The sequence below is a fragment of the Salpingoeca rosetta genome (genome assembly GCF_000188695.1).
Source record: "Salpingoeca rosetta unplaced genomic scaffold supercont1.22, whole genome shotgun sequence".
NCBI lineage: Eukaryota > Choanoflagellata > Craspedida > Salpingoecidae > Salpingoeca > Salpingoeca rosetta.
The window spans coordinates 240,484-254,835 of NW_004754912.1; the positions used below are offsets into that span (position 1 = coordinate 240,484).

At 57.0% G+C, this 14,352-nt stretch overlaps 3 protein-coding genes across 3 annotated transcripts in view; all 3 read right to left on the reverse strand.

Moving 5' to 3' along the window:
- Positions 1-545: 545 nt before the first annotated feature.
- PTSG_07321 (TK protein kinase) lies at positions 546-7,381 on the reverse strand (the record flags this gene model as incomplete). Its single annotated transcript, XM_004990761.1, has 13 exons — positions 546-3,081; positions 3,450-3,599; positions 3,891-4,032; positions 4,238-4,354; positions 4,581-4,726; positions 4,904-5,160; positions 5,362-5,512; positions 5,799-5,974; positions 6,175-6,261; positions 6,511-6,689; positions 6,864-6,952; positions 7,194-7,340; positions 7,364-7,381. The coding sequence occupies 13 exons, from the start codon at positions 7,379-7,381 to the stop codon at positions 694-696; spliced, it is 4,047 nt and encodes a 1,348-aa protein (XP_004990818.1). The 3' UTR covers positions 546-693.
- A 1,046-nt stretch (positions 7,382-8,427) lies between these two features.
- PTSG_07322 (uncharacterized protein) lies at positions 8,428-10,593 on the reverse strand (the record flags this gene model as incomplete). The annotated part of the gene is made up of 6 exons (XM_004990762.1): positions 8,428-8,643; positions 8,901-9,104; positions 9,356-9,559; positions 9,764-9,913; positions 10,080-10,234; positions 10,527-10,593. The coding sequence occupies 6 exons, from the start codon at positions 10,591-10,593 to the stop codon at positions 8,428-8,430; spliced, it is 996 nt and encodes a 331-aa protein (XP_004990819.1).
- Positions 10,594-10,943: 350 nt separating this feature from the next.
- Positions 10,944-14,352, reverse strand: part of PTSG_07323 (uncharacterized protein) — a 3,945-nt gene continuing 536 nt past the window's right edge. Inside the window, exons 1-8 of the mRNA XM_004990763.1 lie at positions 14,271-14,352; positions 13,896-13,986; positions 13,517-13,680; positions 13,145-13,285; positions 12,750-12,888; positions 12,414-12,490; positions 11,949-12,093; positions 10,944-11,700 (exon numbers count right to left, since the gene is read on the reverse strand). The exon at positions 14,271-14,352 is cut by the window's right edge and continues 536 nt beyond it. Of these exons, the coding sequence (XP_004990820.1) occupies positions 11,015-11,700; positions 11,949-12,093; positions 12,414-12,490; positions 12,750-12,888; positions 13,145-13,285; positions 13,517-13,680; positions 13,896-13,986; positions 14,271-14,352 (1,525 nt within the window). The 3' untranslated portion in view covers positions 10,944-11,014. The remainder of the gene's footprint in view (positions 11,701-11,948; positions 12,094-12,413; positions 12,491-12,749; positions 12,889-13,144; positions 13,286-13,516; positions 13,681-13,895; positions 13,987-14,270) is intronic.

Here is a 14,352-nt window from a genome sequence, read left to right on the forward strand (position 1 = left end):
GCACGCAGAGATGGAGAGAATCAGGATAAAGAGTTGGGGAAGATGGCGCATGCACACACACACACACACACACACACACACACACACACACACACACACACACACACACACACACACACACACACACACACACATACACACTGTGGTGTCGTGTCACACCCAAACACGTTCGCGCGAGTCAAGGCTGTTGTTTCGTTGTAATTGTGGGGAGCGTTCACCAGCAACGAAACGAGGGTCAAAGAAAAGGTAGCAAAAGTCTCAGTCACATGTCACAAAAGATGAAAGAAGAATGCCACGCAAGCAACAAGAGGCAGCAAACCGCATGGCGGGACAGGGGAAGAGTTTCGTAACAGCAAATCGCTTTGGAATCAAGTGCAGCTCAACTACGTCACGCAATACACAGAAAGGGGAAGACAGAGACACAAGGGGCGTGCAAACACGTACAGGATGACAAACGCACTCTATCCCACACGCATCCACAAAAACTCAACAAACACACTCAACAAACACATTCACACACTCAACAAACACATTCACACTCAACAAACACATTCACACACTCAACAAACGCATTTACACTCAACAAACACATTCACACGCACATTCACACACACACAAACTTTCACACACGTTCACACCCATGTCATCCGAGTACATAAACATCATGGATTCATGCCATATGCGTGAGACACCTCACCGCCGCCTGCCGCCCTTCTTGGGCAGCGGCGGGGCATCTTGGCTCTCCTGCAGCTCAGGAGGAACACCAAGGTTCGGGTTCTGCAGCTTGGGCGGCTTTGGCGGCAGCGGTGGCAACGGCTCATCATCACCACCACCTCTGCCGCTGTCGTCGCCAGCACCGGGCTGATGGCGCGAGTGCGGTGGCGGTTGCGGCGCAGAGTGAACAGCACGTCGCGCCCCCGCTGCCTTGCGGGATGGCGGCAGCTGCGTGTACGGTTGCGCCTCATCTCGCCCGTACGACCGGCGCTGCTGCTGCTGCTGCTGCTGCTGCTGCTGTGATTTGTGCGGTGGGCGTGGGGGCGGTGTGGCTGACGGAGGCGCAGCCGCTGTTGGCGTTGGTGGAATTGCGGCGGAGGTGCGTGGAGACGCATGCGCAGATGTTGCCGAGGAAGAGGACGACGTGTTGCGCACGCGTTGGCGGGTCGGCAGCGCAGGGCGGGCTGGTGGCCGCTCAGCAGGCGGTGTCTCGCCCACGTTGCAGGCGAGAGGCGACGACTGTGACGGCTGTGGAACAACAGCAGGCGTGGACGCCTTCGAGGCAACGGCAGGCGATGGTGCCGCGGGCTTCGCAGTGGGTGAAGTGGCCACCGTGCGTGCAGCCGATGGGATGACGTCTGGCTTCTCCTCTCGTCGCGACCTTCGCAGTTGCGGGCGCGCCTTGAGACCGCCGCGGCCAGCGGGCGAGTCGCCAAGGTGCACGTCCGTGTGCGAAACACCACGCGCGTCCGTGTGCGCACCACCGATGGCCATGGTTTCGGCATCCTCATCGGCGGATGTTGCGCCATCCGCCTCGAGGTACCCGGCGTCCTTTGGCAGTGCGTGCTGCTCCGGCTCGCCAGGCCGCTCCAGCATGTATGAACCATCATCGCCCATTGCCCAACCAGGCGCCACGCCCCCTTGGTTCTCGCTGCGCCGCTTGGCTGCACTGGGCGTCATTACCCGCACCGTGTCGTACAGGCACTCCTCCACCGCCGGCCGCTGCGGCTGCGCAGAGACACTGCCACTTCCATTGTTGTCGGCGTCGTCATCATCAAGGTCAATGTATACGGGCTGAGCAGACGGATCAAACCTGCGCGGGTCATCATCACCACCATCGTCGCCATCTGCGCCCGTGGGTTCGAGGGCTGCGTCGGCCACGGCATCAAGGTCGAGTGACTCAAGTGCAACGTCTGTGCGCACGTTGCTCAGCGCCACCGCCGCCCGCTTCTCCGACTTTTCCTCAGCGCGCACTTGCACGTCGTCCGTTGTGATGTACAGGTCTGCCGAGTCCTGGTGGCCTGCTGCCCCTGTTGCTGCTGTTGTCGTTGCTGTTGGTGGTGGGGCACCAATGGATGTCGGGAGCGGCGCGCCGTACACATCCCCGCTGATGGGCTCCCCATATGGCGAGGGCTGGTGTAGTGCCGCTTGCTCGTGTGGCGGTTGGTGCGGTTGCGGCGCGTTCTGTGACTGCTGTGGAGGCGTTGGCAGTGGCGGCAACGGGTTGCTGCTGTTGCTGCTCGGCGCGGGCGTGATCGCAGCCGCCAACGCACCAGTACCATCGCCGTCATTCTCATACATGGACTCAAAGTGCGCAACGGGCAAGTTGACGCCCTCGAGCTGGTCGTATCCGGGCTCCTCATCATCGTCATTGCCATCGGTGCCGGTGCCGTTGTCCACATCCTCATACAGCATGGGCTGCTGCTGCTGCTGCCGTTGTTGTTGTTGTTGCTGCTGTTGTGTTATGTCACGTGGCTTCATGTCATCGTATGCGTGTGGTTTGGATCGTGGCTTCATGTCATCGTACGCATGCGGCTTGGGTCGTGGCTTCATGTCATCGTACGCATGCGGCTTGGGTCGTGGCTTCATGTCATCGTACGCGTGTGGTTGTGGTGCGGGTTGGTGGTGGCTGCTGTCACGGTCAACATCAACATACACATCCGTGTCCGTTTCACCGGCACCGGCGTCCATCGCCACCTCGAATGACCCATCCTGCTTTCGCAGCATGCGGTGGTACCCAGACCCTTGTCGCTGTAGCCCCGTCGCTGCTTCGCCCTTGACACCGGCAGATGGGGTGCGGTCGAGCTTTGGCATGTGGAACACGTACGTCGCCTGCTGCGGCAGCGTTGGCTGACCATCACCTTCACCACCGCCGCCAACACCACCAGTGTCACCACCCTGTTGCGCCTGCTGTTGTTTGTGCTGCTCCAGTGCCTGTGAGACGGATGTGTGGCGCGAGTCGGCGTGATCAACGGCACCCGATCGCTCCAATCGAGCACCGGTGGAGCACGTCGTTGTCGCGCTGTCATCGCCGTCGTGGTCTTCGCGCAGGGCATCGAGCTGTGGCATCCATTCATCGTCCTCGTCCTAATGACAGGTGTACACCGTGGTGGTGGTTGGGTGTGTGTGTGTGTGTGTGTGTGTGTGTGTGTGTGTGTGTGTGTGTGTGTGTGTGTGTGTGTGTGTGTGTGTGTGTGTGTGTGGGTGGGTGTGTGTGGGTGTGTGTGGGTGTGTGTGTGGGTGTGTGTGTAGGTGTGTGTGTGGGTGTGGGTGTGGGTGTGAGTGTTGTGGAGGGGAGAGCACTAACACATGCCTGAGTTGAGTGTCATCCACACGTACGAAAACATGCACACACGCACACGCACAAATGAACAAACACACAAACACACACCCACACACACACCCACACACACACCCCACACACACACATGAGCAGCAGTTGTTGGGGCACGTACGGTGACGTCGAGTGTGAGGTATTCACGCGTGCCCTCAACGGTGTCATCAAGATGGTGCGTTGCACGCGCGCGCAACTGTCGCAACTGCCGCTCAAGGCTCTCAAACGTCGGGCGCTTGCTCGGCAGCTTGTTCCAGCACGAAAGCATCAGCTGTTGAAAGGACAATAAGAGGTGGAGTGGGCGTGTGATGGGCGTGTGAGTGCTCGCCATTCTTGCATGCGTGGCATTGATGGAAATGCACACGGGCAGCCGCAGAACCGTGGGCAAATGGACAACAAAAACGCAGGCGTGCAAGCAGACAGCCGAAGTGCTGAAGGGCAGACAGAGGCATGCACGCAAACACACAGACACAGACATGCGAAAACACACACACACACACACAGACATGCAGACATGCAGACATACAGACACACACACACACACGGAGAATGCGTCACTGACGTTGTAGAGGTCCTGGGAGCAGTTCTGCGGACGGTCCATACGGTGGCCGCTGAGGAGGAGGCGGAACAGGTTTGTTGTCGGAATGCCTGGATAGGGCACCGCCCCCATCATCACAATCTCCCACATCGTCACGCCAAACGCCCTGTGTGTGTGTGTGTGTGTGTGTGTGTGTGTGTGTGTGTGTGTGTGTGTGTGTGTTTGTGTGTGTGTGTGTGTGTGAATGAGAAAAATAGAGGGTCATGCGTGAAATGAAACTGCAACATTAAACGTTTCGTACATACATGCGAACACTTGCAGGCCGCAAGCACAACGAAGACAACGCGAGGCAAGCGTATCAGCAGACGCACCACACATCTGTCTGGGAGGTGAACTTCTGGTACAAGAGGCTCTCGGGTGCAAGCCAGCGCGTCGGCAGTGCACGCTGCTTGTTCTGGATCAGGTACGCATACTGCTCCGTCATGCGTCTGAACACCAGCAGGAACCAAGTAGGGTGGGGTGAGTCGCAAAATCAATTGAAAGGTTGGCAGAACGGGGGCAACCAACACACACACACACACACATGCGTGCGCACAGACACAGAGAAACACACACACGCACACGCACACACAGACACACAGACACACACAGACACACACAGACACACGTGTGCGCACAGACACAGAGAAACACACAAGAGCAAACACGGCGGACCTTGCGAGGCCAAAGTCAGCGACGGCTGCGCGCGGGCGATCGAGGAGAATGTTTCGGGCGGCGAGATCACGGTGCACGCAGTGGCGGCTGCTGATGTATGCCATCCCCGCCGCAACGTCTGCCATGTACCCAAGCAACTCCGGCGCCTGCGGGACGGGGCGAGGGAGAAGGAGGAAAGGAAAAGGACAAGGTGATGGATGACAGGTGGTGTAATGGACTGTGAAATGTAGCGAAAGATCTTTCTTAAATACACCCCACTCCACTCCACTCCATTATTACACTACACAACACTGCATTAAACTACACGACACACACGTACACACCTTGATGCGGGGCTCTGGGTCCTCCTCCGTTGGACGATTGTTGCGGAGAAACGACAGCATGTCGCCGTCCTTCATGTATTCGAGCACGAGCATCATAGGCTCCTGGCGCACGCAGAACCCAAGAAGGTTCACAAGGTTCTCGTGCCTGTCAAACTGCTGCATGACGTGGATCTCGTCCAGGAAATCGCGCTTGTCCAGCTCGCTCGCGTTTGGTTTCAACTTCTTGATGGCCACAAGTGTCTCCTCCTCATCAGGCACTGGGAGGTGTGTTGTAGGGGGTGCGGTGTTCGGTTTGAGTGTGATGAGACACGTATTGAGGGAAAGGAGGGTCGAAAAGACGAAAGTGAAGCGGGATAATCTGAGACACACACACACACGCACACACACACACACGCACACACGCACACACGCACACACAGACACACCAGACTGACACACGCAAAGATGCGCCTACTCACGGAGGTGTGCAGCTGTGCCAAAGTAGACCTTGCCAAACCCGCCCTCGCCAAGGAGCTTTCCTTCAAAGACAGTGTCGCGATCAATCTCCCACGGCCGCCCGTTTGGCCGGAACTTGGCCAGCTGCACCGTCGTCAACCGCTCAACGTGGTCCTGCACACGCGGCGGTGGCAGTGGTGGCGGCGGTGGTGGTGGCGGTGTGGAGAGGATGGAAGGGTGAGGGGAAACGAAAAAACGACGAAAACCATGAGGCACACGCACGAACACCACCATCACTGTCACCAGCAGGAACAACGACAACAACAACAACAACAACAACAACAACAACAACAACAACAACAACAACAACAACAACAACAACAACAACAACAACAACAACAACAACAACAACAACAACAACAACAACGGCATCTGCCATCGCAACTGGCACGAGACGAACCCTGAGACGGCGCTCGCTCTCCTGCAGTTCAAAGGCGAGACGAGACGCGTTGGTGCGGTACTTTGGGTTGAGGTCCCGGGCCTGCGACAGCAGCCGCTTGGCGTGCCCGCCCTTGAGCCCCAGCGACTTGAGCTCGTCTGTCGTGTACTCGCACAGCGTCGTCACATCGTCAATGCCTGGCAGCGAGGTGAGGGAGGCGGTGGTGTTGGAGTTGTGGGGAGAGGGGAGAGGGGAAGGGGTGTTGCGGAGGGAGAGGTGAGCAGAGTGGGCGAAGACGGGAGAGGAAGGAAACCTCAAAGTAGCATCCACTTTCACGCACACACACACACACGCACACATACACGCACAAACGCATACACATGCACCATGACTGTACCTTCTTTCACAAAGAGGCGTGAGTATTGCGTCATGCTGCTGTCGGCGAGCAGTTTGCGCAGTTCTCCATTACGGATGCACAGCGCCTCTGGAGAGTGCAAGCAGCGCAGCATGCATGGGGGGGGGAGGGGTGTTAGCATCAGTTAGCAGTGTTGAAGTGTGTGAGGGGGGGGGGAGAGTGCAATGATGACAAGAGTAGAGGGAAGGAAAGTGGGAGATTGCTACTGCCATCACAGGGCAGCGCTAAAATAGAGATGACTTCAAGCAGCACCCTGCCAAACGACAAACCGCATCACGACCACGAGCGCGACAGCCACCACACAACCAGTCACCCCACCTGGCGTCATGTCCTCGTATGCGCCTGGCCTGTTATCGTCGCCACCATGGCCGCTGCTGCCACCGCTGGCAGCCCTGGTCTTCTGCAGCATGTACGCTGGGGAGCGGAGTTCCTCGGGGGACACATACGGCTCATCCTCAATCGCAGGGTCGTCCCCCGTCTCGTCGTCGTCATCCGCGCTGGTGAGGGGAGGTGAAGCAAGGAGAGGTGAAGCAAGGAGAGGTGAGGGAGATTGGAGTGACGAGAGCAAGACAATGTGCCACAACAGATGGTGCAGGTACATTCAAAACATCACAATGCACAGCAGCAGCAGCAGTGGCAGCAGCATGGTGACGCGCGCGCTGGCAACGAACGTGTTGAATGTGGGGAGGAGGGCGTCACGGGAAGAGAGGATGATGTCCTGGGTCTTTGGGTCGTGCACCCCAAGCAGCAGCAGGTCATCCTGCAGGCGGGGGGGGGGAGGGGGTACAGTGTTGGCCGTGATGATGGCGGCGTTCAGTGTGAGCTTGGACCGACGCGCACGACAAGCATGTTATTCAGTATACAACCAGACCAACAGACACACAAACAAACACAAGCACACACAAGCACAAATGCATACACGCATACACACGCACAAGCACAACTGCACGCGCAAGACCAGGGCAGCACGAGGCGCTCGCATAGCATGGCAGGAAACTGACGTGTGTGAGGCGGACGAGGTCGCTGCCGTTGAGGCCCTGCAGTCCCTTGACGAGACCAACACCAATGGACCGCAGCCACAGCGACACCGTCTCCTTCGTCCACTCCTCAAGCTCCCGCCCGTCATTCAGCGTCAGTCGCTGTCCGTTCTGTGCACACGGTGAAGGGAGACACAGGGCCGCAGAGCCATGCGTTTGGCGATGGTACGTCAATTGGTGTGTAACACATGTGTGTGTCTGTCTGCCATCTGTGACATGGACCAGCATCTATCCCTTCCCCAAGCTCCACTGACTCCAGCTCCAACAACAACAACAACAACAACAACAACAACAACAACAACAACAACAACAACAACAACAACAACAACAACAACAACAACAACAACAACAACAACAACAACAACAACAACAACAACAACAACAACAACAACAACAACCACCACCATCATCCACAGCACAATGTGCGCTGTCCAACGGCACCTGTTTGCGTGGGGGTGGCGCTTCTGCTGGCGGTCCACTCGTCGTCGACACCTTGGAGATGCCTGCAAGCAACCAAAACAGCAGCAGCAGTGTGATTGCGGTGGCGGTGGCCATTGTGAGATGGGAGGAAAGGATGAGACGCTCAAGCTCAAAACGGGCCGCGTGCAGGAGCACAAACAGACAACATGCATCTCATCAAGTGTGACCATCCCGCGTCCATGAGTCTGCCCGCAACACAAATGCGTGCCTTCCTTGCTTCACCATCCGTCTTCAACCCCTCCTCCCCCCCCCTCTCTCTCTCTGCGTGTGCACGGTTGTGACGACTGACGTTTGCGTGAAACGTCCATGTCGACGTAGTTTGACTGCTGCACGGGATCTTCGTACTCGCGGTCTGCAGTGGTGGTATGGTGGTATGGTGGTTGTTGATTGTTTGTTAGCGGTGGCAGGTTTGTGGTTGTGAGTGAAAGGAAATGACAAGACCCCGAATTTCGACACACACATACACACGCACGCACACACGAACACATACATACATACATACACATACACACACACACACACAAAACAGAGCCAGGCTGCAGCGTGCGGCGACTCACCAAATTGGACGGGCTGTGCTGTAGCACCGGCGGCGGAGAGCTGAGGGAGGCGGATGGTACAGCAGCAACGAACCGATCATGGTGATGTGACGCAACAATGACACGACATGACATCATGCACAACAGACAACGTGAGCTTGCATCACCACAGCAACACAACATCACACAATTGCATCATCATCATCATCATCATCATCATCATCATCATCATCATCATCATCATCATCATCATCATCATCATCATCATCATCATCATCATCATCATCATCATCATCATCATCATCATCATCATCATCATCATCATCACAATGGCTGCGAGGCAGCACAGCACGACAGGACAGGTGGAGGTGGCGACGATGGGAACACACGTACTCGAGCTGGGGAGGCGCGGGTGCCAGGTGTGTTCTTGTCGACAGAGGGCGTGTACGCAGGTGGGCGTGACTGCAATTGGAAGGCAAGGGCGAAGGCAAGGGGGAAAGGAAGAGACGTTAGGGTAAGCGCGACGCAACAGCAATGCACGCACAGCACACTCATACCCAGGCAGAGATGAAGACACTCAATGAAACCAGGCACACGCGCGCAACACAACCACACAGCACACACACACACACAATCACGGGATGATGCAACGCACCGCTGACGAGGACGAAGCGCTTGGTGTCTTTGGGAGCGGTGAGATGACCTCGGCGGCGTTGGTTGGCAGCGGCGCGGGCGGGCGGCTGTGCGATGCGCGCTGGCCCGGGTCGGGATCGGTGCCGTCGGGGCCAGGGATGTTGTCATAGTCGCCGGCACCGCCAGCGCCGTCGTCATCGCTGTCGTCGTCTTGCACGACCTGTGCCTGCATGCACGTGTGGGTGTGTGTGTGTGTGTGTGTGTGTGTGTGTGTGTGTGTGTGTGGGGTGGACTCTTCACTGACAGTACGGCCAAGGGAAAGGAAGAGACGTTAGGGTAAGCGCGACGCAACAGCAATGCACGCACAGCACACTCATACCCAGGCAGAGATGAAGACACTCAATGAAACCAGGCACACGCGCGCAACACAACCACACAGCACACACACACACACAATCACGGGATGATGCAACGCACCGCTGACGAGGACGAAGCGCTTGGTGTCTTTGGGAGCGGTGAGATGACCTCGGCGGCGTTGGTTGGCAGCGGCGCGGGCGGGCGGCTGTGCGATGCGCGCTGGCCCGGGTCGGGATCGGTGCCGTCGGGGCCAGGGATGTTGTCATAGTCGCCGGCACCGCCAGCGCCGTCGTCATCGCTGTCGTCGTCTTGCACGACCTGTGCCTGCATGCACGTGTGGGTGTGTGTGTGTGTGTGTGTGTGTGTGTGTGTGTGTGTGTGTGTGTGTGTGTGTGTGTGTGTGTGTGTGTGTGTGAGGAGGGAAGGGTGGAAGGCACGTTGTAAAATCAATACATGAGGAAACAGCGTGTACCAGAGCGGAGGAGCAATAACATGGTTCACACACGTGCACACTATTCGGGGGCTTACGTCAGAGTTGTTGCGCTTGACGGAGTTTCTAAGGGCTGGCGGGAGGTCGCCGCCGCCTTTCGCTGCCAGCGGGTTGGCCGTCATACCGCCGGAGGTTGAGAACCGCATCCCATCGTTCTGCTGCAGCATCTCATTGTGCACCATCTCATGCTGCATATATGTGTATGTGTGTAAGTGTATGTGTGTGTATGAGAAGGGCTTGGGCATCACAACAGGCAGGCAAGGTAAACAAGCGCAGATTCAAACTCCCACTAATTGCACACACGCGACGCCCCCCCCCCAACAACAACACACACACACACACATACGCACGCACCACATCGATGGCGCGACGGCGCTTCTTGAAGCAGAAGGTACGCGTGGTGTAGCAGAGGTAGGCGATGAAGGCACCGACAAACGCGATGATGCATAGCAGGATCACAATTTCAATAGCAATGTGCAGCCCAATCACACCCTTGGGCGCAGCTTCTGCTCATTGTGGCGAAGAAATGGGGACAAAGGAGAGGAAGAGGTTCGAGTGTGAGTGAGTACGTGCGTGAGCGTGTGAGCGTGTGTGAGTGAGTACGTGCGTGTGTGCGTGTGTGCGTGTGTGCGTGTGTGCGTGTGTGCGTGTGTGCGTGTGTGCGTGTGTGTGAGTCTATGTGTGTGAACGTGTGTGTGTGTAGGTTGCAAACGTGTATCAGCAACGCAATTTCGTGAACAACGAGGCATTCAAGGCACAACAACAACAACGGCAAACAAGGCGAGAAGACAGGCATCGTACCTGCTGGCAGAGGAGCCATCAGCAGCACGAGCAGTGCCAACGGCCATGGCTGTGGATTTGCGTCCATCCTGGCGCGTGTGCGTGTCCGGTTCATGCGACGACCAGCGTTTTGGAACACGCTGCTGATGATAAAACCCCAGCCAGGACCAACGCCTGTGCTTGCTCACACTTGTTGGGCTGGAAGACTGTCTTCAGCGCGCAGGTGGGCCTAGTCTTGAATCGGCTGCTGCCTTCACTCTACCACCTTTCTTGCTTTCCTCCGTCGTCTCAAGCAAGCAACGTCTCACGTGCGAGCATCGGCACCACCCACCCACTGAGCGACTTCGTGGATGTGTGAGGCAAAGAAGTGCAGCAAGCAAGCAAGCAAGGAGAGGGGAACAATCGCACCAACAACAACAAACAACGAGATGATTGGATTCTACTTTTATGCTGTCTCAAACCGCCAACATGGGCAATAAGGAAAATTAACGAATATCATCAGCCAATAATCACACCTCCACATCGTCTGTGTGGAACGCGCCAGGCAGCGATGGGCTGTCATCGTCGTTCATGTCGTTGTCGTTGTGGTTGTTGTTGTGGTTGATGTTGTGCGCTGGGTGATGCGAGTAGAGTTGTCGCGGCGTGATGATGGAAGGCACGCCACCGTCGTTATCGTCATCTTCATCAGTGGTGGTGTGGTTGCCAGCATTGGTATCGATGACACGGTAATCGCGATGAGGATGCTGGTGTGGTGGGCGTTGGTGTTGCTGCTGCTGTTGCTGTCGTGGTGCACTTGTTGCCGTGTTGGAATTGGCGAGCGGGTGTCGCTGTTGTTGCTGTTGTTGCTGGGTCTGGCGTGTCTGCCTTGGGAGTGGCGATGGATTTGCTGGGCTCACTTTGCTGCTGGGTTGCTGCAGCTGATACGGCCGCCATCGCTTCGCTGTCTCACCCTGTTGTTGCTGTTGTTGCTGTTGTTGCTTGTTGTGGTGTCGGCGATGTTGCTGTGGCGTTGAATCCCCTGCATCACCACCACTGGCATCCATGCCAGCGTCACGGCCATCCATGCCCGTCATGTACACGGTGCGATCGCCGTCTCCGCCACTGCCGCGTGCGCCCGGCAGGCTGGCCAGCGTCAGCTGCGTGTCGTTGTGCCCGCCATCACTCGCGCGCACAGCAAAGAGCGACACATCCAGCCCTGGTTGCAGCGTGGTGGTCGTCGCGTGTTGTGTGGCGCGTGGTTTTGTGTGTTGCATTGTGGTGTGCGATGTGGTGTGGGTGTTGTGTGTGTGTGTGTGTGAGAGAGAGCTTGTGTGAGTACGGCATGGGAGACAAGTGGAGAGAAGGCGGCAAAGCGAGTAATAACACAATTGTTCGCAAAGCAGTCGGCACATCTCACAGGGACGCGCGCGCATGTGTAGAAAAAGCACTCCGCCATGTACTCACCACGCGGGTCCTGGAGGTGGGGTTTTGCAAAAGAAAGGGCATTGAAGGCTTGCAGGAAGAGGCAGATAAGCGCGGTGAGGCAGCTGCACCATGCAATGATGCACACCATGGCCAGAATGTTCCAGCCAAGCCCATCCCACTCTCCCTGCAGTGTGCATATGAATGTGTGTATGTATACACGTAAGAGTGTGTGTGTATGCATGTGAGAGAGTGTGTGTATGTATGTATGCATGTGTGTATGCATGTGAGAGAGTGTGTGTATGTATGTATGTATGTATGTATGCATGTATGTATGTATGTATGTGTGTGTGTGGTAATGAGGTGTTGTTGGCTGGCAAACATGCGCAGGCGAGGTGCACGTGTGTGTGCCATTAAGCGCTCAATCCAATCACGCTTGTCATCACCACCCCGCCCCTGCCCTCGCATCACAATTTATTCAACACGGGCAGCGCCAGCGTGTCGCACCACGTGGTAGAAGATGCCGTCTGCTTCGTCCCAGAAGGGCGCAGTGATGAGCCCAAGCAGCCCGCCCACCAGGTAGACTGGCAGGGTGGTTGCGAAGCGTGGCGTGCGAACGTTGCGTGGATGGTGGGTGGAAAGCAACGAGCGAGTGGTGAGATGGCGGGGAGGATAATGCTGTGCAGACAGTGCTGACGTGGCACGCACACAAAGCGACCGGGACAAGGAGCCGGGCAGGCAGAAACGCAGCTGCCATCCTTTCACACACACACACACACACACACACACACACACACACTGCTTTGGGTTTCCGCTCCTCTCCCTCCCCCAAGGTGCACGTACTTGGGATGGCATCTGTTGCGTCGTCAATGTTTGCCCTGAGCAGCGCGAGCATGACGCTGCGGCTGACGGCGCCAGCGGCGATGGCAACCGGTATCACCACCTCGGGGAAGGTCACCCCTGCAAACCCGCTCACAGCAACCTGGGTCATGGTTGGAGTGAGGATCGGGGGAGGGGGTGTTAGATGGAGACAACGGAGGGAGGTGCGTCAGGTCAGGATGCACGCAGACACACGACACAGACACAGGCACAGGGGCGATATCAGCTCAAACGCAGCACAACAATCATGACACGCACGCGCGCACACACACACACACATACACACAAGAAACAACAACCACGCACACACGCACACAGACAACAAAACAAAGCATAAGCACGATGATTGCGTTCTGGACCATGGCAGAGATGGCGCCGGCCGTTGCGAGGCGGACGGTGAAGGACGGCGGAAGATGGGACCACCGATCCGCAAACAGCTGATGCAACGTGATGGCAGTCACGCCACCAAGCCCAAGTGACACCACAAGGTTCACCGCAGCCTGACAGACGCACGCGCACGAGTGTATGTGTGTGTTTGTTTGTGTGTGTGTGTGTGTGTGTGTGTGTGTGTGTGTGTGTGTGTGTGTGTGTGTGTGTGTGTGTGTGTGTTGTGTGTGTGTGGGGGGGGGGGGGGCGTTGATAGAGAGATTAGACGCAAGACAACCAGCTCTTCCAGAGGACAACCACACACACACACACACGCACGCACGCACAAGCACGACGACACGCACCAATATGGAGCGGGGCGCCGGGTTGTCTTCGACGGGGATGACGTCGCCTGTCTGATTAGCGCGGCGCAGGGAGGAAAAGCCAAGCAGAAACACGCCTCCAATGGCCTGGAGGCCCGTGGACGAGACAAGCGAGGTTGGCTGGTTCATCACGGCAGTGGTACCACCTGGTGAACAAGAAGGGGAGAGGCAGAGAGGCAGAGAGAGGCAGAGCGAGGCAGAGAGTGAGAGAACAGGAGAACGAGCATGTGTATGTGTGTGTGTGTGCGCGCAGTGAGCTTGCGTGCAGGTGTCACAAGTGGGCAAACTCAACAGTGACAAAATAGCACCGTCCTCGCAGCATGCAACGCCAGCTGCAACTGCGTAACATATTGCCACATACCGGCGGAGGCGATGCGAGCGCCAGTGAACTTGAGCACAACCGCGGCCATAACGCCAGCCATCACAAACATGCTGGCGTTCCCGCTCGTGTCCTGTTCAAAGGGTGGCAGGACAATGTGTAAGCCGAGTAAAAGGGCGAGCCGAACATCGCTGACTGAAGCAAGGGCAGCACGCACACACGGATGTACAGGCACAGACACACACACACACAGGTGTGATACACACGCACAGGTGTGATACACACGCAAGGTGCGATACACACGCACAAGCAGACAGGCGCAGATGCACACACACACGTGCACGCGCAGTCAAATGCATCAACTTGCACATCTCTTCCTGTGTGCCCAGCTTCCCTTCCAAACAAACAGGCACACACCTGGAGGTGCGCGTTGCCGGTGACGAGCCAGGAGTTGTCGCCAGCAGTCCAGTAGCGGGGAACAGCGTAGATAAAGGCCGAG